Source organism: Diabrotica undecimpunctata, chromosome 4 (assembly GCF_040954645.1).
Source record: "Diabrotica undecimpunctata isolate CICGRU chromosome 4, icDiaUnde3, whole genome shotgun sequence".
NCBI lineage: Eukaryota > Metazoa > Arthropoda > Insecta > Coleoptera > Chrysomelidae > Diabrotica > Diabrotica undecimpunctata.
The window spans coordinates 34,151,757-34,175,828 of NC_092806.1; the positions used below are offsets into that span (position 1 = coordinate 34,151,757).

The following is a 24,072-nucleotide window of genomic DNA, read 5'->3' on the forward strand; positions in this document are numbered from 1 at the left end:
TTTCTTCATTTCTTCTTAAGTTATATCAAACACAAGCTCTAATCCTTGGTTAACTATTATTTTTCAACTATAAGGCTAATTCTGAAAATGTCCGGATCAAGTTTTTCTAATACTTCTTGGAGTTCTAGTAATTTATCTTCTGTTGATGAGCTTCTAACGTTGTATATAGCAATACTGAATTTTCTAAAGTAGTTTGTCTTTTCTAGAATCCATAAGACAAACTGATATGTTATCAGCGTGAGATTCTGGGCGTATTGCCCTACTCAGTTGGGAATTTCATTTTAATTTGTGACATATTATACTTAGTTCGGAGATTTTGGTTTCTAAACGCTACGTTTGCCATGCGTGTTGGCAATTGGGGTCTTAAGAAGGATTAAATAGAAAGGAAAGAAAAAAAAAAAAGAAAAAGGCAGTTAAGATTTGATCTCACCTACAGTGCGTCTGTGTATCCGCTTATACGTATTTCACCCTAATAGGGATCATCAGAGACGGTTATTCACAGTCGCTCTGAAAGTAAAAATAAATATTGTCTGTCTTAGGAAGCAACTCTAACATGGCTTCGTATAGACACAAATAGCGACATCTGATATTAAAATCCGTAAATAATTTTCAAAACCAAATTTAGATTTTTGCTTTAATCTGTGCCTTTTAAGAATTGCAAGGCAAAACACACGTTGATAAAAATGTTATTAGAGACATGGGGAATCTAAAAATTGCATTCCACAACATATCTCCTCAACTAAGCAAAAATCCTTAGCGAATTGGTTTCTAGTACTCGTACAGAGTATATCGGAATAAAAAGGAAAAGACAGTTAAGATTTGATTTCACGATACACAGACGCACTGTACATTCAATCAAATCTTAACTGTCTTTTCCTTTTTATTCCGATATACTCTGCACGAGTACTAGAAACCAATTCGCTTATGATTTTTACTTAGTTGAGGACATATGTTGTGGAATGCAATTTTAGATTACCCATGTCTCTAATAACATCTTTAACAACGTCTGTTTTGCCTTGCAATTCTTAGAAGGCACAGATTAAAGCAAAAATCTGAATTTGGTTTCGGAAATTATTTACGGATTAAATTGGAATTTTATGAAATAAAGGGCCAAGAACTGTGTGTATAAATACCGATGTGTGTGTATAAATACCAATACTGTGTGTATCGATGGAAAATGAAAGACTACACAAGAAAATATTCAATTACAATTCAAAACGCAAAAGGGATATAAAAAGACCTCTACAAAGATGGCTATAATATCTTTGCTAAGACGGAATGGGCAAAGCTTAATTTGTATAGTAAAGAAGAAGAAGACATTGTAAAAATATCTCCAATTGATAAAATTCTTTCCGTTATTTTTCGTTCATATACAAGCTACGGTCGTAAAATCGCATACAATGTTAATTTAAATCAGGATGACTTTGGGAAAGATTTCACGATCCTTATAGGTCTTCCAAATCATACCAGTTACATCTGTGAATACGTGAACATCAGCTACATCTAAGGGACCTCTAAATGCTTTCAGCTTAATAATGTCTCTAGGTTTAGCATATCTATCGCGATTGAAAAATTATTTAATACCTTCAATATATTGGATATTTTATTGTAAAATTATATCCACTATTTTTTCATTCATAATGCAACTCCAATATTTTAATATTTTAAAGTTTTTAGCTTGTTTCCAACACCCGGTAGCTAGCGAATAATATTGTTGTTTTGAACGAACCCTTTGTGATGGGTGATTTTTAATTCTATTTTGATTTTTGTAAATACTTCAGTCTTGTACTCTTTCCATTAAAAAAAATGTTTTTATCATCTGTGAACGATCGATCATCGTAGGCTTTGTCATCACTAGCCTATTGTTTCGCACGCAACGGAAGGTTAAGCTATTATTCTTAACCTCAATTTGGAGACCTTATAAAAAATTAATACATAAAAAATGTTTTAAAATGAATTTATCATTAAGTGACACATTTTATCATTATCCGTGATTCAGTTGGTTAAATTCATAAAATCCACCAATGTATCTAATATATCTGATGTAATTCAAGTGAATATGAACAAATGCAATTTAAGTATACATTTATATGATTGCATTTTGATAATGAAGCTTAGGCAAACTGAACGGTTGTTGACTTGAAACAAGCTTTAAAACTAACAGGTGAATGTCGGCGAGGAGTACGGTGAATAAAACTTGTTTAAAAATTAAATGCAAAAGATAGTAGAGATTTATTGAAACCATAAGATGACAGCGTCCTTTATTACAGGATCCTTTAATAAAGTATAAAATAGTTCATGTCTAAAAAAGAGTTATTGCTATTATGTTAAAAAAAATCTTTCACAAGAGGATCATTAGATATTAGTTCAGCAGGTGCATGTAATGAAGAAATAGAGTTGTTAGTTATGAATGTTATCGGTATAACGTAAAACAATAATCATGCAGATTTACTAATTAAGAATAATATCTATATTCTCCATTCTCCATTGTTTAGGTCTCTCTTACTCATGGCGTCGTCTACTTCGTTCCTCCTCTTTGATCTTCAGGGTCGTCCTCTTTTCCTTCTTCCTATGGGGCTCCATTCGGTTATTCTCTTTACCCATCTGCTGTCGCTAGTTCTTGTTACATGTCCATACCACTTTAGTCCTTTTTGTTCTATATATGTTTGTATGTCTGTTTCTATCGATTTTCTTTGCTTTATTTCGTCATTACTTTTCCTATCCATTTTTGTTACTCTGCAGCATCTTCGCAGGCGTTTTATCTCTGTTGCTACTATCTTATTGCTGTTTTTCTTGTTTATAATCCAATTTTCAGCCCCTTATGTCATAATACTTTGTACTAATGTTTTATAAATCTGTGTTTTTGTCTTTATATTTAGGTGTCTATCCCACCATACTAAGTTAAGTTGTCAGATTGCTGTTCATGTTTGTCCTAATCTTTGCTTAATTTCTTCCTCTGTTGTTGCCTTTTTCGTATTTATACACCCCAAGTATTTGAATTTATCCTTTTCTTTGCTTTTTGTCGGCAATATGTAGATCTTCTATGTCTTCTTCACTTGTAGATTGGTACTCTGTTTTCGCGAGGTTAATATCTAGGCCAGCCTTGGTATATTCTTCTTGTAGTTTCTTCATCATGTAACTGAGTTTTTCTTGGTTTTTTCAAGCACATTTTGAATGTCTTATATTTGTTGTCAAACTAAAACTAAAATTTCATGCTATAGGTTTGTGCTATAGGATAAATTGTATTGATTTCACGACAATCATAAAAAATGTCATAAATTGCGCCAAAGTTATTTATTTAACACATTTATAAAAATTGTGTTTATTTGCGACACAAAACAAAAATACGTACGAAAGCTGCACTTTTTTCTTTTAAACCGAATCTTGATTTTTGTCGATAGGACACTCAGATCAAAAGATATCTAATGTTTACTGTTGATTAAAATTTTATTGAACATTGATTTTGCGCGCCTAACTGACATTAAAAGTCACCGATCGCTTCAAGGGTTGTTTGTGAGAATATCTATAAATTATCTTAGCTACATTTTTTATTTGAAATATTTTTTCCATGGCGCACAGATTCCTATTAAATTGATTTTTTTCCGTTTTCTTTTCCCTACACGGGGAGTTTTAGGGGAAAGCCCTATGGTAAAAGTGGTATACTCTTCTTCACCTTTTTTGGCGTCCTTAAATTGATATTTTTCGTTAAATTCAGCTTGTTCGTATGATTTTTAGAGGTTCAGTGGCATCTTCGTCTTTAAAGATATTAATGTTATTCCCTTTAATTCTACACCTTAAATTCTTTTTCATAATACTTCATGAAATATTAGTTGCAAGTACACATTAAACAATTGTGATAATAGCTAACATCCCTGCCTGGCCCCTCTTTGAATTCCTATCTGCTTTGTATCACTGTCTTCTTGCTACGGCTGTTTAATTTTAGTATAGATTTTTGGTTAGATTAATATCCTTGGGATCTAGGTTTACGTTTCTTAGTGTCTGCAGAATTTTTCTGGAGTATATTAATTACAAAGGCAATATAATACGTGCAAGAAAAACCGGAAAACCGTGCAGGTAAATAGTTGTAACTAATATACATAGGCAAGTTATTGTTAAATTAGGTTATATTTTAGCTGCAAGAAGAAATACTAGGATAAAATTACGGAAAAACAGCGTCAGCACATTTGGAGAAAATATATTCCTTCAAGACCAAAAACGAACTAGATACGAACTTACCTACAGAGTCTAATCAAGGCCATACCTATAAAATATCGAAGACCAAGAAAATTAGAGAACAAGAGGAAAAGATAATTTAAAGAGAGAACCAGTTCATTTGTTTACAATGTTCATTTGGGAGAACGTAAAATAATAATCTGCAAGAAAGCGTTTGAAAACTTCCATGACGTAACATCAATCAAAATTAATCGCTTACAAAATTTACTGCTTTTGGATAAAACTCCTGAAGATAACATGGGGCAGCAGAATAACAGGAATACCATTCCAGCCAACACTGTTGTTCAAATAATGGATCACATTCAATGTTTTCCCTTAAAAAAATCATTATTCTACACAAAAAGTCGAATATCTTTGTTCAATCCTGAACATGAAAATTATTCACGATCTTTTTAAAACTAGGTGCCCTGACATAAAAGTAGGATATCCATTCTATTACAAAAAATTTTTAAAGAGAGGTTTAACTACAGCTTTGGACGGCCACAAGTGGACACGTGCTGTAAAAGTCAAAGACGAACGTTATGACTAAAAAACACAACACTTAACGATACTGCAAAACGTGTTGCTGCTGCCGAATTGCTTGTCCACAAAAAACGGAGTAACAAATTTTACAAATCTATAAGGCATACAACTGAACTATGTAAAGCGAGTAAGAGCACATCACTTTTTATATTTTTTTAAAATATTTTACTTCAATGCATTCCTATCCAGGAAATATACTATTTTAGACAATTATTCGTGCTTCCATTTTTAATTCATAATGCTGGTGATGGAACTGCTATGTTTTACCTATACCGTGAAGGCCTTGCTAAGAAAGGGCCAAACGAAGTTTGCTCCTTCCTATTGGATTACCTACTTAAATATTTATGCTTTGTCTAGAATGCCTAGCTTTGAAAATTTGTACCTGTACAGTGACAACTGTGCAGGACAAAACAAAAATCATTTGATGCTACGTTTTCTCTTGGCATTGACAGATATGGGCCGATTCAAAATTATTTTCTATAAATTACCTTTAAGAGATCATTCCTCCCGAATGATAGATACTTTGATCTGGTTAAGCCTGTATTACATCGAACAGAAGATCGCTATTACACTGTCAAAGAAGTCATGGAACTAATACTACGTCCTGAAAAGAAACATAGGCTTTTAGTAAAGCTAGTTGATACTACAGACATTCTTGATCTTCAAAAATGGTGGCCACTCTCTAATTACCAATTATATTAAATGTATTGCTAACAAAGCACAAAGGAAAGAACCTTTTAAAATTTCAGAATATAACTAATTTGTATTTGACTTAAAACAAAAGGTACTGTTACTGTTAATAATTTTATTGGTGGCGTTATAGGGAGTACGTTTACTAAAAAAGCCAGGGCAGTATGATGTTTAACTACCTACTACTCAAGCTTATCAATCAAAGTGTCACATTTTGAAAGAGAAGGTAGGCGATTTAAAGAAGACACTTCATTACTTACCACAAGAGCACAAAGAATTTTATAATACGTTACAAGACTGGCGAACTCGCCAATATGGAATAGTTTCTTACATCATTACATGTAATTTAAATTTTTAAAGGCACCTAAATGTTTTTTAGCAATAGTTTCTTGATATTTTTTCACGTTTAAAAGCTTATTTTTATGTTTTAGATAAATAATATATATCAGCAACTATGTTTATTTACGAATTGAACAATTATTCTTAAACTAAGATTCAAAATTTTGTAATTTTACCCTTGTCATGTTTCATTTAAACGCTATTGTCAGTATTTTATATATTTAAAGTAATTTATAACATCTAATCTACTGGAACGGTTCTTTGTTTCCCCTATAACATTTAAGTTTTATGACTTACTATGTTTCATAAATAACTGATTCACATATAGACTCGTCAAAACTACAATGATTCATTACCTTTTTTGTATTGCATATGTACCTATATATAAATATTTATTAAAATAACCGTGTCCTTTGCCATGCTAGGTATGTTAGGTAGCTCAACGCGTGTGTTTGTTTATTTTATCGTCGCTTGACGTTTGTTCATTTATTTGTGAAGTTCAATGCTAGATGAATCTTGCCAATTGAACCGCATTTAATCTAATTCCAGAGTAATAATTCTCTACACACAAGGACAACATAGTGCCCTGCCATTTACCAACTCGTCCGCCGAAGCCGTTGCTCGGTATCTGGGGGATTGCTTATAACGGCAATCACTGGGTCCCTATCTGCGTTAGCCCATTCAAATTAACGTTGCCCGTCTTGTACCACGTGGAGGTGTAGATTCCAAATTTTCCTTCGGAATTAAGACCTTTTGTCATTTACTAATCTCTCTATAGCTTTAGAAGATTTTCAATAAATAATGAACATTTTTTTAAAGATTATTTTTTAAGAATAATTTTATATTAAAAGTAATAAAGTAAAATATATAAGCATTACTGTTTGTTATATTTTTTAGTATTTATAGTTATATATCAGACTTGAATATATTTCATGCTTTTTAGACTTTTAAAATGGAAGGAAAATATGCCACTGTCGCAAGACGTCATCCTGCAATTGAAAACCCAGCTAGCAACTGTCCTGTACCGAACAGTTTGCGTCCAGTATCTAAAATAGAATCAATGAGTTACTTGCCACAGTCAAGAGATCATTTACCTCAAGCGTTAGACTTACACATGGGACCTGTTGGACCTTGGGCTACCGGAAGAGTTGACTGGAATCCTCTGTCAGGTCTCACCGGTATAAGACCTGTAGTAGATACTTACTCAATACATAGATTCAGTGAAAAGGATTGGAAGTTTCACAACAAAGAGTTAGTAGATTTGACTAATAAAGAACAGAAACAAGCAGATGTAGTAGATTGGAATGGAAGACAATGTATGGTACAATGCTTTGATGATGTTGAAAAAACTCAAATGGATAACACTAGACGACTAAATCAAAGAGAATTGGAAATTCACACTTTTAAGTGCGAATTAGACCGAGCTATCAACGCTGCCAAAGAAGAAATATATTTTTTGGAGCAAGAACGTCGAAGATTAAAGGAAGCCAGCAAAATTTTATTACTTCCAGAATCCATATCAGCAGAATGTCTTGAAAGAAGAACAGGAAGAATTGATGTTGAGTTAGTACGAGATGATGTAGAAGAGGAAATTATTAGGGAGGCAGCTCTATGTGCAGAAATAAGAGAATTGTTTGCCTCAACTCTTAATGACATTGAAAAGCAGCTATTAGAGAACAAAAGTGCCAAACAACGTCTAGAATTTGATTGGGCTGATAAAAAGCACGCACATGAAATAGACTCGATTAATATGAGACTAAGCAATAGCTCTTCGATTATATTAAATAAACCTGGATCAGTATATTTTAGTGAAGACCAGTCTACTCCAGATTTTTGGATCCATTTTACACAAGCAACACTTTTTGAAGCAGAGCGCACAAGACAAAAGTCTGTAGCATTAAGAGGTACTTTGGATGCTATATTAGTTAATGCAGCAAGAGATTTGAGAGTTCAAGCAGACGAAATAGAAGATGCTCTAACGAAAAGAATTGCTTCCGTTCAGGAAATACTCAGAAGGTTAGAAACTGAACTTAAAGTAATTTTGAGACAGGTAGTTGAAGTTGAAGAGCTTAAAGAGTCATTGAAGAGTGCTTTAGCTAAGATTGAAACTCCTATGAAAGTTGTCCAAACAAGAATAAACAGTCGACTAGATCGTCCTAGAGTCGACAACTGCAGAGATAATGTTCAATTTGGCCTTGTGGAAGAGGTAAAATCTATTGGAGTATCGATATCAGCGTTGAGAGCTGAACTAAAACAAGCTGAACATTCTGAAGTGAGACTTATTCAAATTAGAAATGCTTTGGAGAAAGAAATTATAATTAAGAAAAAGACGTTGGAGATTGACATTCAAAGGACTAGAAGCATTCGACTACATTTTCCATCTGCTACGGCTTTATCTGGGCATTAATATGAAAATTGTAAGTATTTCTAATTTACATTTCCGGTATTTAACTAACTATAGTTAAAATCTTCAAATGTTATGTTTGATGGTATTATCTAAATAATGTCTTATTTTTAGTTTATTCTTATTCGATGTATTTCAGTTTTTAATCTATGATATTATACATTTTTTTTACTATTCAAATTAAACACTTAAAAAACAACATTAACGATGTTATTGTCAGAGTTACTAATACTCTGGTCAATATGGACATTAAAAATAACAAAAATTCTCGGAAAGTCAAATATTGGTGGAGAGCTGGGGTTTACTATTATAAATAAAATAAAATTCTCTACAAAAATGGTATTTGTAATTTTTTTCCTAAGAATTACCATTCCTGTGATATCGCGATTCTAAGAGTCACATTATACATGATATGCACACATCTCCAAGCCACCTGTGAGGTAGTGTACTTGGTGCGTTTTGTACCCATAATTGTGCTTCAGAAACATCTCCTACACAAACACGCCATCTTCTGACCCCCAGCTCCTTAATAGTCCACTACTTCTACACAAACGTCATTCATTACGTTTCATCTCACCACCACTACTCCTAGAAAAAAAAGAGGAGTACCCCTTCCTTGAAGAAGGATAAGCTTAAACAAGGTTAAAACTCTGGATCTACCCATAATTGTGCTATTAGCCCTCGTTTCTGATATTCAATTATTTTGTTATTAAACTGATCAAGTAATTTTCCACATATTTTATCATTTTCTTCAATGTCATAGAATGAAAGAATGTTATTTAGGATATTTTCAACGGTAATAACAATTTGTATCCATTACATCATCAATAGCTTCTTCTTCTTTTTTTTATATAGACATGACTCTGTCTGTTTTTCAATGTGCCTCCAGTAAGTTGTCACTCCATCGTTTGCTTGGTCTTCCTACTGATCGTCTTCCTATTGGGGAACCGTCTCTTGCCGTCTTTACTATTCTATTTGTCGTCATTCGGCTTATATGATCGTTCTATTCTACTCTTCTATTTCTTACCCAGTTTTTGATGTTCTCCACCTTGCATCTATGTCGTATATCTGCACTTTTAGCTCTGTCCCATAGTGTCTTACCATCAATTTTTCTGTGTTTTTTATCTCTGCTGTTTCTAACATCCTTTTTGTTCTCTCTGTGTCAGGTCTTGTTTTTTCCACGTATGTCATTATTGGTCTGATGACTGGTAAATTCTGCCTTTCCTTTCTTTCCCGATATTTTTATTTCTCCAAATTGTTTCGTTTAGGCAGCCTACGGCTCTGTTTTCTCTATTCACTTGATCTTCCACTTCGGTTTCGAGCGTTCCGTAGCTAGATAATGTGATGCCTAGATATTTAAACTCCATCACTTGTTCTATTATCTCACCTTCCAGCTCCAATTTACATCTTAGTAAATTTGCTGAAGTAACCATGCATTTTGTCTTTGTTGGGGAAATTAATATGTTAAATTTTCTAACGGTTACATTAAATTGGTGCAGCATACGTTGTAAATCATCTTCACTTTGAGAGAGTAGTATTGCGTCGTCTGCATAGCGGTTTATTTTAAGTTGTTTTTCTCCCATTTGGTATCCTTTTTTAGTTCTTACTTTTTTTATTATTTTATCCATAATCAGGTTGAACAATAGAGAACTCAGGGAATCTCCCTGTCTTATCCCATTTCCAGCTTCAATAGGGTCGGTTAGTTCTTCTTTTACTTTTACTTTTATTGTGTTGTTTTGGTAGATATTTTCGATCGTTTTAATTATTCCTAGAGGTATGTCTCTTGCATTCAGTAAGTGGATAACGTCTTTTAATTTGACCCGGTCAAATGCCTTTTTAAGGTCCACGAAACAAATACGAAACATCATCAATAGCGAGTTCTTTTAATATTATCAATGCTAAAGTGCTTCCTTTAAACCGCTTCCTTGCATAACATAACCGATTGCTCAAAAAAATGACATAAGCAAATGAAATCCTCCTAGTCTTATTATAATCTTCGATACTTCAGATCCTTCAGGGGCAGCAGATACAATATCACGAGATTTCGCATACAGAGTTTGATCAAAAGGAATTAAATATACTTTGTGGTTTTAACGTTTAGCATTATCTAAAGCTGCCAAGAACAGAATTCTAGTAATGAGATAGTCGCCTACGCACTTTGGTGTATGGCATGTTAAGAAGAAGAATTATCTAAAGCACAAAGTAAAGTTGTGTACATTGTATTTTATTTACTTGTAATTTTTACTTAAAAAAATCTGTAATATTGATTAGAACATGTCACATCAACTTTTTTCAAAAAAAAACAATTGCTGCCGCAGATTTCAAAGTTTTTAACCTCTTCTAACCTCTCTATTTCATCCAAGTGTTTTTTATCGGAGCAGACTTGACTTAAAATATCTTGTTAATTGTCATTAAAACAAATAAATGTTAATTTTGAAGGCTTCTCTGTAATAATAATTCTACTGTCACACTTCAATTTCAATTTTTTTTAATAGTTCTGTCATCTAAAGCTACATCTTGACAAACATTTTTCAATTCGTCCAACGAAAACTGACAATCATCACTCGTTTCTATAAATTGAAAATTTTTTTCCATCGCAAGGTCGAACGGGGAAGATTTATTCTACTACCCTCAGGCACATTTGAGGCCTCATCCTCACCCGATGATGGCCCCTGTGACTGAAGACACCGACAGGATATGTGCAATATTGGAAAAAACACAGCTCCTGGCCCTGATGGCATCCACAGAAGATGCCTCAAAAATCTCCCAGAGAGTATTATCCCATTGCTTACCAATATAATCAATGCCTCTCTCACGCTGAGCTACTTTCCAATTCCATGGAAAGTGGCCAGCACAGGCATGATTCCCAAACAAGAAAAAACCCTTACCAACCCTGAATCCCACAGACCTATTTCTTTATTGAGCACCCTAGGTAAAGTCTACGAGAGGATCCTTAAGGAAAGACTTGTAGAATTCCTAGACGCTCACTTCGCCATTCCAGATTACCAATTCGGATTCAGGGCTGGACACTCCACCCCAAGCATGAACTTTCATCTCACAATCACTTAACGAAAGGAAACACGTCATAAGCATATTCCTAGACGTCCAGAAGGCATTCAATCAGGTCTGGCATACAGGCCTGTTCGAAAAACTCCACCTTGCTGGAATGCTCACACCTTTCGTTAAACTAATAAATACCTATCTCTCCAATCGGACAATCAGGATCAAAATCGGAAATACCCTATCCACTTCCTTCACTCCACAAACTAAAGTACCACAGGGCTCAATTCTTGCTCCAATATTATACACAGTCTACAATAGTGACTTCTTTCACCCACAGCATAGATTGGAGACCCTTCTACTGTACGCTGATGACACTGCTCTCCTTACGTCAGGACCATATAGAGAGCGTAAACAATTGTCTATATTCGAAAGAGCACAAAATTATCTAAACACAGTCATTAGGTGGTGCAATAAATGGAAAGTGACCATAAATCCCTCTAAACCACAACTAATCCTATTTAAATCTTCAAATTGTCGTGATGACTCTCAACTGGAAAACCGACATTCAAGATACGTTAGAAAGAGGTTTAGACTCCTTGCAGTGCTTTCCGGTAAACTGGGCAGGACGTCATCTAACAAATTATTGCACACCAAAACATTCATTAGACCTATTATTGAATACAATGCATGCGTCTGCGCCTCCCTTAAATCCTACGAAATAAATGCCATCATGGCTACTGAAAGAAAAATCCTCAGATCCTGCATGAGGGTGAGCAGTCACTATGTATCAGCACACATATACATATTGGCAAACATAACACCTATTAAGGAGGGAATCCTATCCTTCAGCAGGAGGTATGTCCTTCGAACCATCACAGGCTCGAACAACCGAGCAAAACAAGTATTAAAGACACCTTGCAATCGCCAAGGGCAAATACTCACCAGGTTTCCACAAAGAGAAGTTCCGTTCCCGCCAGCTAAACTTCAACATATCACTGGAGAACTTCCTGATGAGTATTTTGAAATCTTAGAAACTTCTTCTTCTTTGTCAACCATTTTCCATCCACTTCTGAATGTAGATCTCTCCCAATTGCTTCCATCTTTCTCTATCTTGCGCCAATCTAATCCACTGTTTGCCTGCCACTGTTCTTATGTCATCTACCCATCTTTTTTGAGGTCTTTCCATGCTTCTTGTTGTCGTCCTTGGTCTCCATTCTAGAATTCTCCGTGTCCACCTGTTGTCATTATATCGGGCTACGTGACCTGCCCAGCACCATTTCATTTTTGCAATTTCTTCCACAATATCCCTAATCTTCGTTCTACGTCTTATCTCGGTGTTTCTAATCTTGTCTCTTAGTGATATTCCAAGCATGATTCGTTCCATTGCTCTTTGCTTTGTGTCTAATTTTTTAGCAGATTTTTTGGTAAGGGCTACTGTCTCCAAGCCGTAAGTACAAACTGGTAGTATGCATGTGTTATACACCTTTTTCTTTAAGTTTACAGGAATGTAGGTGTTTTTCAAGATATATGCTAATTTGCCGAAAGCGCCCCATGCCAGTTGTGTTCTTCTTTTAATTTCAGCATCTTGATTTGGTTTTTCTAGTTTGATAACATGACCTAGATATACATAATGTTCAACATTTTCTATGGTATGATTTTGTATTGTTATATTTGTCTGGTCTCGGCTCAGTATTTTTGTTTTGCTGTAGTTCATTTTTAAGCCTACCGCTCCTGAAACTGCATTTAATTGTTGTAACATATCATTTAGTTCTTGGATATTATCGGCTAATAAAACTATGTCATCTGCGAATCGCAAGTGGTTTGAGTATGATCCGTCGACGTTGATACCCTTATTGTTCCATTCTAGTTTCTTAAAAATGTCTTCTAGCGCAAGGGTAAATAGTTTGGGAGAGATGGTGTCTCCTTGTCTTACTCCCCGTTGTAGTCTTATGGGATTAGTTTTTGTGCTTTCATCCAGCTTTATCTGCATGGTGGCATTTTCATATATTTTTAATTATGTTAGTGTAACTTGAATCTATACGTGCATTTTGTAGAGATTCAAGCACTGCCCATAATTCGATGGAATCGAATGCTTTATAGAAATCGACGAACGCCATATGAATTGGAACATTATACTCGGTGCATTTTTCTATAAGTGTTCTTACGGTGTGCAAGTGGTCTATGGTACTAAAATGTTTTCTGAATCCAGCCTGCTCGATAGGTTGATAGAAATCGAGCTTATGTGTTAGGCGGTTGGTTATGATTTTAGTTAGTAATTTATACAGATGTGAGAGCAAGGATATTGGTCGGTAATTCTTGATGTTTGCTTTGTCTCCTTTCTTGAATAGTAAAATGACTTCGGAGTTGTACCATTCTTGAGGAATCTTTCCTTCATCAATTACTTTATTAAATAAGATATTTAATACCTGTTCTATTTTTCTTCCACCGATTTTCAACATTTCGACTGTAATTGTATCCTCTCCCGGACATTTATTCGTTTTTAGTTAATTGATCTTAGAAAAAACCTCCATTAAATATCGCAGCTAATATATTGTCCACAACAAAGACGCCACCTTCTGAACCCTAGTTCTTTAGTAGTCCACTACTTCTCCACATAAAACATCAATCAGCATGTAGCACAACGTTTCGAAAAGCCTTTTTAAAGGCGAACTTAGAGCGACCACGAATTATTTTCGATACTTTCATTACTAAATGTTCTATTATACTATTGGTGTGAAAACTATTGTCTACACTAACAAACTAAGTATAGTCAAGTTGGCTCTCTTTAAACATGCTAGTTTATTCTACTTATTCTACTAATGAAAATCGGCCTTTAGATCCAAAAGTTTTAATTGCAATCTTGTCGTTTGTGGTATCTTTATGACGTCCAGAATCACTCGTCCAGCGTCCTAATCCTTTCTGAGTCCACGTTCGTTCACACTGCAGTATACTGCGTAAGGATCTGTTAATTCTTCTAGAAACTTCTATTATCGATAGACCGGCTTCACGCAACCCGACAATTTAACCCCTTTCAAAATCACTTAGCTGAGACAGCCAGAAAATTCTACGCATTCTAGGCATTTTGAGCAATAAAAAAAAGGGTTCTCAATCAGCTACACATCACATATTTGAAATTTAAATGACAACCGTACATTTACGGAAAACTTCATGCCTCTTTATCGCCAAAAAATTCACACAGCCACCACAAAAACTTAAAAGGTAAACCAGAAAATGTTAATAAATAATTAATTAATGCTAATAAACATACGTAGCTGTTTACCTTCTTTTTGTCATACTAGTAAGAAAAGTACAACTAGAAAGGGTAAGTTTAGGGGTCGATGCATAATTGTAATATCAGAGTATTGTATATATGACCAATTATAAACGCTGTATGATATATAAAAACGAAAATAGCACTCTTTAATGAAGAACAGATAATTTAAGTGAATCTGTGTCGTTACTACTCTATTCATTTAATAAAAGTCATGTATATGTCCAAAAATGATATTCTCATAGATAGTAACACTGTATAACTTGATAACTAGCTAACTGATTCCAATTCATTGCTTTTTAATTTTGTTACAAACGCCACCATGATTCCCCTGGGCGTTTTCCTTTTTAGCATGTATTAACCTGTAAATCAATAATTTTTGGGCAAAAAGTCATATTTATCCCTAGCACGTAGCATGAATCTCCATCCACAATTGTGACTTTTCCGGACATTACTCGTATGTTATTTTGAATTTGCCGATGAATTTCATTAATTCCGTGACATTTTTTAATCTAGTGACCTACTTGTTAATATTTGCTTTACTACTACGTTAAAATATTACATTATTAGAAGTAAAAAATATTAATTTTGATGTAATATTACACAGGGTGACAATTTCAAAAAGTCCCAGCGTTCACATCTTCATTCCGATAAATAATATAAAAAATTGGAGACACAGCTAATTTTATTTAGAGAAATGACCTTGAGCCCTCGAATTTTAACCATAGAAAGGGTATATAAATTTCACATGACCAGTTTCTTTTACAACCTAAAAATTCGTTTATCTGCTCTATTTTTATTTGCAATTTAACCATTTGTTGAAATAAATCGATTATCTGCTTTATTTTTATTTGCATGTCAACCATTTGTTAAAGTAAATTGTTTTTCTTTGAAATGATACATTTATTTCTTCTACTAACAAGTCTCCTGATTGAGTATTAAATTTAAACAATTTGCTAGTTCTATTACGACGAGAAAGAAAGTTCAGGTTGCATAAGCCTTAGGTAACTGTGTGGAATATTTACACTTAACATATTTGTTATTTATTTCTAGAGTATGTTGACAACAATTAATCAATAATTGTAACTTTCATATCTTTTACATTGTTGGCTTTAATAACGTATTTTGCTGTTGAGCGCAGTTAAATCATCACCGGGTTAACAACAGCTATTCGTAAAGTTATCGAAATCGACAAATAACTTACAAATCAACAGTTTAATAATTTGTAAAAGTGGGCCCGAAGTGTAAGTGCAATATCTACGCTCTGGGTAAGCGTTTGCAAATCTTAATTTAAGAGAATTTCATCAAATCGCTACAGAAAAATAAATTAACAGCTGATTAAAAACAAATTAATAAAACAGTTGACAGTCTATATCAATATTATCTCATGGGAGAGAACCAACTACACAAATCACAAAATGATAAAAATGGAATCATCATTAAATTTAATTACATTATTTCTTTCAAAATTCTTTACAAAATTTCTCAGAATTCTTTGCAAAAAAACTTCGCGACCAAGAATGGACTCAGATTAAATCTCAACCAGCAAACTGATCCAATTGACCAACGGTCATATCCAATGCCAGGAATGCAAACATCATACATACTTCTACAACAGCCAAAACCAATATCGGTAGATAGGTCACAGTGCCACCAAAACCAATTACAACCCTTCCCTAACACTTCTGCTAATCAATTTAACCTTCAGCCACAACCACCTCCACCGGCTTAAGTTATTACAAATCCAGCAACCTTATTCACTTATTCAAATCAAATACAACACCATCAGCATACATTTGAAAACCCAAATTACTTTCCACAACAGGCATCCAGCGAAGAAGAAATGGAAAGTCATACAAATGAACATACAACTTTCTCGTGGCAAAAAGTAATAAACAAAAAAAAATAAATCACAAATAAATAGATCTATTAAGCAAAATACACAAACCACAACAAACAAAAGATTCCAAGTACTAAAAGAACAAGAGATCGATGGAAACCAAACTGTCAACAACAACACTGATAACCAAACATCAACTACTCAATCAAAAGATTTAAAGACCACCTCCAATATCTGTCTACGAAGTGACCGACTATATGGCAATGATTAACTCACTGATAGGGATCACCCCCGTTGAAACTTATTATACAAAAACACTCACAGATAGTGTAGTAAAAATAAACGCCTTAACTCTAGAAACGTACTGGAAACTAGTAAGTTATATGAGAGAAAATTATATTCCACAGCTACCAAACTCAACACAATAAAGCATGTAGAATTGCAGGAGGAAGACTCCATCGCTCAATATAATTGATACGCATGATATAAAAACTGAACTTGTGAAAAAAGGCCACCATGTCGAAACACAATAAGTGTTAAACATAAATGAACAAAAAAACCTCTTTCACCATTCTGTATTGACTTTAAACCCAACACAAATAATAAAAAAACATAGGAAATAGAATTTTTGTTAAACTTAACAATTAACGTAAAGCTTACAAGAAAAAAGAACAGCGTAATCCAGTTTACCAGATGCCCGGCCTATAGATACTCCAAATTACATTGCTTAAAAGCATATAATTGCGTAAAATGCGGTGGTCCCCACGATACAAAAACATGTACTAAATCGAAAGACACTCATGGAACTTGCCCTTTATGTTATGATAGCCATCCAGCTAATTACAGAGTTTGCACTGTATATAGACACATATACAGTGATGAGTGTCTTACCACCCGGCAAAATAGCGGAAAGGATAGAAGACAGATTAAGTTGTGAGATAGTACGAGATAAGGCTAGTTATTAGACGTGTCTATTTGACTTCAGTCATAATTATATGGATGACCTCGAAAATATTTTATTTTAATAATTTCTGATGTTAGAATAAATGATTAAATATATTAAGATATATTATAGTAAAAAACAATAATTAGTAGAGATTTTAAATTATAAATCTTTAAGTTTATTTAATAATAAAAATAACTCAACTGAAATATTTTACTAAACTAAATAGGTATGTCCAGTCCGAAAACAATTGTTGTATGTGGAGTTGACGTAATAGTTGAAGACGTTGTCTATTGATAAGAAGACTGGGGTTCAATTCACACCAAGGGTAAAATTTTTGTTTTACTCAATCAAAAATAATAGAAAATATGATACATATTAGGTAACAAGTTTTCGAAAAACTCATTATTTACAATTTATTCTTATTCCAATGTTATAAAATAGAAATACAAAATATTTCAAATTCAATTCCAGTTTTACAGTCTTCAGTTGTGAATGGAAAATAATCCATTGAAGACTGTTTAATGTAAAATCCATCACTAAATTCTCAGTGTTAATATCAATTCCTCTGTACAGGTAATAATTTTCAAAACAATTGACGACATTGGAATGGATGCGCGCGAACAGCTACCTGCTTTATAGCTAACCAAATCGTCAAGCCTTCAAGTTATCAAATAATAACACATCGAGAAGTGTTTTTTACGGTAAACAGAAACTTTTTATTGAAAAAACAATTCGTGAAAAGGATTTTGACGGTCGAGGAAAAAGTGCAAATTGTTGTCTGGCATGTGAATGGATTATCAGACAACATGATTAGACAACAATTTGTAAATATGTTTCCAAATAGGCCGGCTCTAGCACGATCAACAATTCAGTATATTATACGTATTTTTTTACTTATGGATCACTGTTCGATCCAAGAGGAGTTAGCAGACGAAGGGAGGTAAATCCAGATTTGGAACTAAGGGACACTTTGATTTGTGCAAGTATTGAGCAAAATCCTACCCAATCAACACCTCGTCTCGGAGAACAATGTGGAATTCCAAGATTTAGAGTAGGTGAAATTTTGTAAAGACATCGATACCGTCCCTATAAACTTCATGTATCCAACGAACAATTCCCTGGGGATCAATATAGACGTTTAGAATTTTGTCAAACTGCAATGGAAATGTCACATCAAGATGAACATTTTTTAGAGAACGTTTTGTTCACCGATGAATGTACGTTTTCATTGCATGGCCGTCACAATTCAATCAATGCTAGGTATTGATCTCGAGGAAATCCTCGTCAGATTTATGTCGCTCGTACCCAGCGTCTTCGAAAATTAAATGTTTGGGGAGGCATAATAGGGAATCATGTCATTGGTTCATTTTTTATAGACGGTATATTGACTGGGCGGAAATACTTGGAACTTCTGCAAAATGAAATTGTCTCAGCCCTTTGTAATTTACCAATACCTTTCGATTCCATATGGTTTCAACACGATGGTTGTCCTGCACATAATTCTCGCATCGTCAGTGAATATCTCAGTGCGACTTTTCCTAATCGATTGATTAGTGGCTATTTGACGTGGCTATTGACTTTTGAAGTGGCTATTGACGGATATTTTTTTATTTTTGTAGAATTTTTACTTATTTAAACATTCTTTAAAAGTTTTTACTTTATTTTCGAAAGTACGACGATACTGTTTTGTCAATAAGATTTTTTGTTTTAACTTTAGTTTTTGTTTAGTTTTGTTTAGTGATTCAAAGCAAAACGATCTTTGCATAATTTCAAATTATTAAAAAAAAAAAAAGAAAAGAAAACCACATGTGGGTTTTGAACTCTAAACGTCTGCGATGTCTGTATCGCAATGTCGAATTATTACCACTAATCCACGAAGGATTTATAATTATTCCGTGACAAGAGTGTATGAAACTCCCCAAATCATAGTAGAAATTATTCTTGGTTAATAATTTAAAACTTTAGATTAAATAATCACTATTAATTAAATTATTTTATTTACATTTTTGCTTTATTGTGGTCAATCAGTTTTTACTTTATGCGAAATTAAAAAATGGAAATACGTCACACATTCGACGTTACTCATAATAATTATGACCGAGGTGATTTAGCTCGAATCTAACGTCTAAAGGTGTGAGACTATCGATAGTGGTAATGTAATGTAATATAAATTATAGGTTTTTCCGATTATTTCTCACCTCTACGAGTTTCATCTCTTTTTATTTCACAAGGTAACTGTGTTTTCTATCTCTTACGTTAAAAAGCCGGGTGGTAAGACACTCATCACTGTATACACATATCCTTCAGGTCATCTTGCAAGGAAAAATATTTGGAAAACGAGGTCCAGGAAGAAAATCTTGGTTAAAGAACCTCACAATCTAGTTCAATACAACATCTCTGCAGCTTTTCCGCGCTGCTGCAGATAAGATATGATGATCGCCAACATTCGTAAAGGAGAGGCACATTAAGAAGAAGAAGATAGACACATAGTAAAACACAGAAATAGAAATATCGTAAATAAAATACATAAAAAAAATACCCAGACCATAATACAGCGTACAACGCAGAAAACGCAGTTCAGCAGCCAATCACATATAAAGTTAGTTATTCCCAAGTCGCTTCAGGAAATCCCCAAAGACAAAACAAAAACAGTAATATAACAGCAAAAACATTAAAAGATATGACTACGCTAATGTCAGACTTCCTAAATAAATTTAAAATGTTATTAAATCGGTTGCAAATCAAAACAGCATGATCCTCAAGATGCTAACAACAGTTAAAAGTAAAATAACAAATTAATGCTACAGGCTACAAAAATAAGAATAGTGGCCTGGAACGTAAACGGTCTAATAAATCATGTCCAAGAAATTACGATATTTTTAAAAGTTAACTAAATAGATGTATAATTAGTTTTAGAGAGTCATTCAACTGATAAAACAGTTGTCAAAATTCCAGTTTACACAACATATTTTACCCACGGCAATCATAATCAGATCATCTCTTAAATATAACATTTTACAAAGTTATTCCACTCCTAAAATTCAGAACACTTTAACCAGAATAGAGACATTCTCGGGCCATTGATTGCCGCAGCTATTTATTCACCTCCTAGTTGAAGAATACAACAGCTTCTTCCAAACCATTGGTTCGCATTTCCTGGTAGCAGGCGATTGGAATGACAAAAATACTCTATCGGGATATTAAATTCATTCTTCTTATGCACAGGACAACCAATATACTGGATAGTAGACAACAAAAAAATTTTGGATCTTCTAGATGTTGCAATATTTAAAGGTCTACCTAATACGCATTCAAAAATATAAATATAAATAAATATAATATAAATAATATTAAGCACAACTATTATATAAAAACAACAGCCATTAAGACTATCTAACAAAAAAAACAAACTGGGAACAATTTGAACACACCATTAACCAAAATATAACGTTGTTAGACCACCGAATAAAAGAATCTGATAACCTGGAATTAGTAGTACAAAAGCTAACGGCTGTAGGACAAAACACTGCTTGGGAATCTACTCCTTTGCCTTTTAAAGCACGTGGTCTAAGAGATTTATTTATTAAGAGCGGTTTCAACATCCTATCTCCTGATGTATTGCTACAAAGTATGTAATAATGTTACTCGATCTTTACTTGCTTTATGTCCACTTGCAGTTTTTTCATCCTTTGCGATGTAAGTACGGTTAGGTATTTTTTTTTTTTTCAATGCAGTCTCGTTTTATCAGCGTTAAACGCTCGATCAATACCCCCCATCTTCAATAATTTTCGCTAGCTATTGTGAAAATATTTTTGCTGTTGTTTTATCTGCTGAAGCACTATCTCCTGTGATCTTGATATTATGAAATGCATTTCTTTTTAAAAACCCGATTAGCCATTCTTTGCTAGATGAAAATTTTTTACCAGCTTGGGAAGTGGAAGTTGGTGACTGTGACTGTTTCATTAACTCGTAAAACTGAATAGCTTTTTCCTGGTTTCAATAACCACTTACAAGGATTCTTCTTTGAATTAGTTCCTCAATCCAAATTGCGATGGTTTTTTCTGTTCTTTCTAATAATACATCCTTTGAGTAAGATGAAAATTTGGCGCTTAATTTTGTACCAGAAATAATAGATTTTCTTATAGCAACTTCATTTTTTTTAATTGCTCTTACAGTTGATTCGCTTAAATTGAAATATTTTCCAATTTCCCTAGATCCTTCTTGATCGTCTTTTATGTTTTTTTTTCTCAATTGGGCCAAATAAAATCTTGAAAAATGAAATAAAAAAAATAGGCTTACGATATTGACACGGCAAAAACCTCTTCTAATGAAAAATAAAACTTTACGTCACTCACTTAAAATCTTTCAATCCGAAAACCCTGCTGCTTATTATACTGCAACTTAGAATCAGCAAAATTTTAAACAACTTATTATAAAACGAAGCACCACTAAGGCTTCTTTCAGACGGACGACATTTTGTCGTAGTCGTGTACGGCAACGATATCGTGTTCAGCAGTTATAACTCATTGATTAAATGTAAACTTTCACACGACGCGACGCAATTTAAAATCGTAGTCGTACACGACTGTCGTTGTACCCCGGCGGGATCACTGCGACGACACGATGTCGTGGTTGTGAACGACTGCAGTGGTACAAGCCTACAAGCAAGTCCATTCTAGTTTTCACACTTGTCGTGCGTAGGCGAAAAAATCGTGATTTATTCTAAACAGTGGTAAGTGAATGTAGATTTAAAAATATGAGTAAAATATTTAAATTTAAAAAAAAATGGATATCGAAATTGATAACAAGCTTCTTATCAATCTTGTTGAACAGCGGCCAGTGTTATGGGATAAAACTTAAGAACAGTATAAAAACCGAAATAACACATTACAGGGTTGGAAAGAAATTTGCAGAATTTTAAAAGATGGATTTGATGAGATGTCAGAAAAAGAACAAAATGAAATTGGTAAGTAAAAATATTTCGCTTTATTTATTACATTATAATGACTTAGCTTAGTAAACTTATATTTTTAAATGTTGCCAAGGGACTGATCCTTTCTCGGTCAAAAAATAATCTGCGAAAAGGTTTCTAATTTCATTTGCTGATAATCCTCCACGTACTGTATGACTATTAGGAACATCCCCAATACTTTCACCTATTGTCAAAGTGTCTTGTGGATTATATCCATCTCTATGAGGTACGTAGTTATGAAGAACACAGCATGCTTTAACTATATCCACGGCAAAATTCTGCGACACATTAAAAGGACGGTGAAAAATTCTCCATTTATTTGAAAGAATACCGAATGCCCATTCCACGTACCTTTTGGCTCTAGTTTTTACGTTTTTTATTTTTTTTTATTTTTTTTTTTTTTATTAAAAACTTTTTTTTGACTGATAAATTATGACCTCCAAATGGACGAAGTAAATTATCATCCAACGTAAAAGCTTCATCCCCTACAATTACATACGGTAAGTTTGATGCAAATCCTTCTAATGGTTCTGAAGGGGGAATAGCTAATTCATTATCTTTTAGTAGTCTCCAAAATGTTGTATTTTTGGAAACTGCCAATCCAAATAAAACAGAAAATAGTTTAGGTGACACTATCAACCAAGAACAAGTGTCTGTTGACAATAATACAACACCAACAACCAAAAAAACGTAAACTTGAAGAGCCACAAATACAATCGGGTTCCAAAAAAAGGATGACTGCATTTGAAGAACGAATGATTGCAGCACTGGAAATACCTCCACCACCAGCACATCAAACTTTTACAGATCGACATATGGCATTTTTCGCTGGAATAGTACCTTCTTTAAACAATTTAAACGACGATCAAATTTGTGAATTCCAAATTGGAGTACTACAATTAATTCAGTTTCTAAAGCGTAACGATTTTTCAAATTCAGCAAATCAAACGCATGCAGGTAATCCCAACTTTTTTTTTAGGACAAGCGGCAGTTCCCACACAATCTAGAATGACACACTACTTGCCTTCTGAACACACAGCAATGCAAATATCGTCAATACCATCAATACTGTCAATACCATTAGATTCTCATGGAACAACATCCAACTTTCGTAATGGAAAAGGATCTTCGCAAAGCACCGCACTGCAGAATAATTCTGAAAGAACTTATACCCTTTTGCTACCTTCAGGACACGCTTCAGGAAAAAATAGCGCTGCCGCTGAATTAACAGAAGAAACAAATGTATTTTCCCCATCGTATTCAACTGTCTCATCTGACGGCTCATAAAGTATTAATTTGTTTGATTGATGATGTATTTCTAGTTTACATTTCTTTGTTGTTTTTTTTTTCGTACAGAATAAAATAATATGCGTTTATTAGAATGTTATTGCTTACCTTAGAGTAACTGCAAGCATCTCGATTTTTGTTATGCAATTTCGCATATTGGTGTCCTGTTTCTGTAAATCACCCTGTATTTTCATACTTAATTCATCGAAACTTGCAACAGACATTCGAAAGTAATTAAAAAATTTTATGTTGTCTTCTCGCAGATCCTGAAATAATGTGACAAATTCGCCCACTAAATATCTATTTTCAAGAAGCGGATGAGTCCAATATTTTCTTATTTTTCGAGATTTTCGGCGACAATGCCATAATGCCAACACTATTAAACGCTTTCTTTTTCTTTCCTCCATCATACAAGACAACAGTTCACAGCACGACTACGGCAGAAATTGAAAGCAACCAAACTTTTTTTCACGACACGACACTGCACGACAACGACAAAATGTCGTCCGTCTGTAAAACAATAACAGGTTATACATTTCAATGCGAAACTCGCAATGATGTAATA

The 24,072-nt window shown here is 33.8% G+C and overlaps 2 protein-coding genes across 2 annotated transcripts in view; one reads left to right on the plus strand and one right to left on the minus strand.

The window, feature by feature from the left end:
* The window catches only part of LOC140439434 (neuronal acetylcholine receptor subunit alpha-7-like), a 302,499-nt gene that overhangs the window by 214,306 nt on the left and 64,121 nt on the right, over nucleotides 1-24,072 (minus strand). The window lies entirely within an intron of this gene.
* LOC140438207 (tektin-4-like) lies at nucleotides 6,734-8,196 on the plus strand. Its single transcript, XM_072527917.1, has one exon. It carries the CDS (start codon nucleotides 6,737-6,739, stop codon nucleotides 8,189-8,191), a length of 1,455 nt encoding a protein of 484 aa, XP_072384018.1. The 5' UTR covers nucleotides 6,734-6,736; the 3' UTR covers nucleotides 8,192-8,196.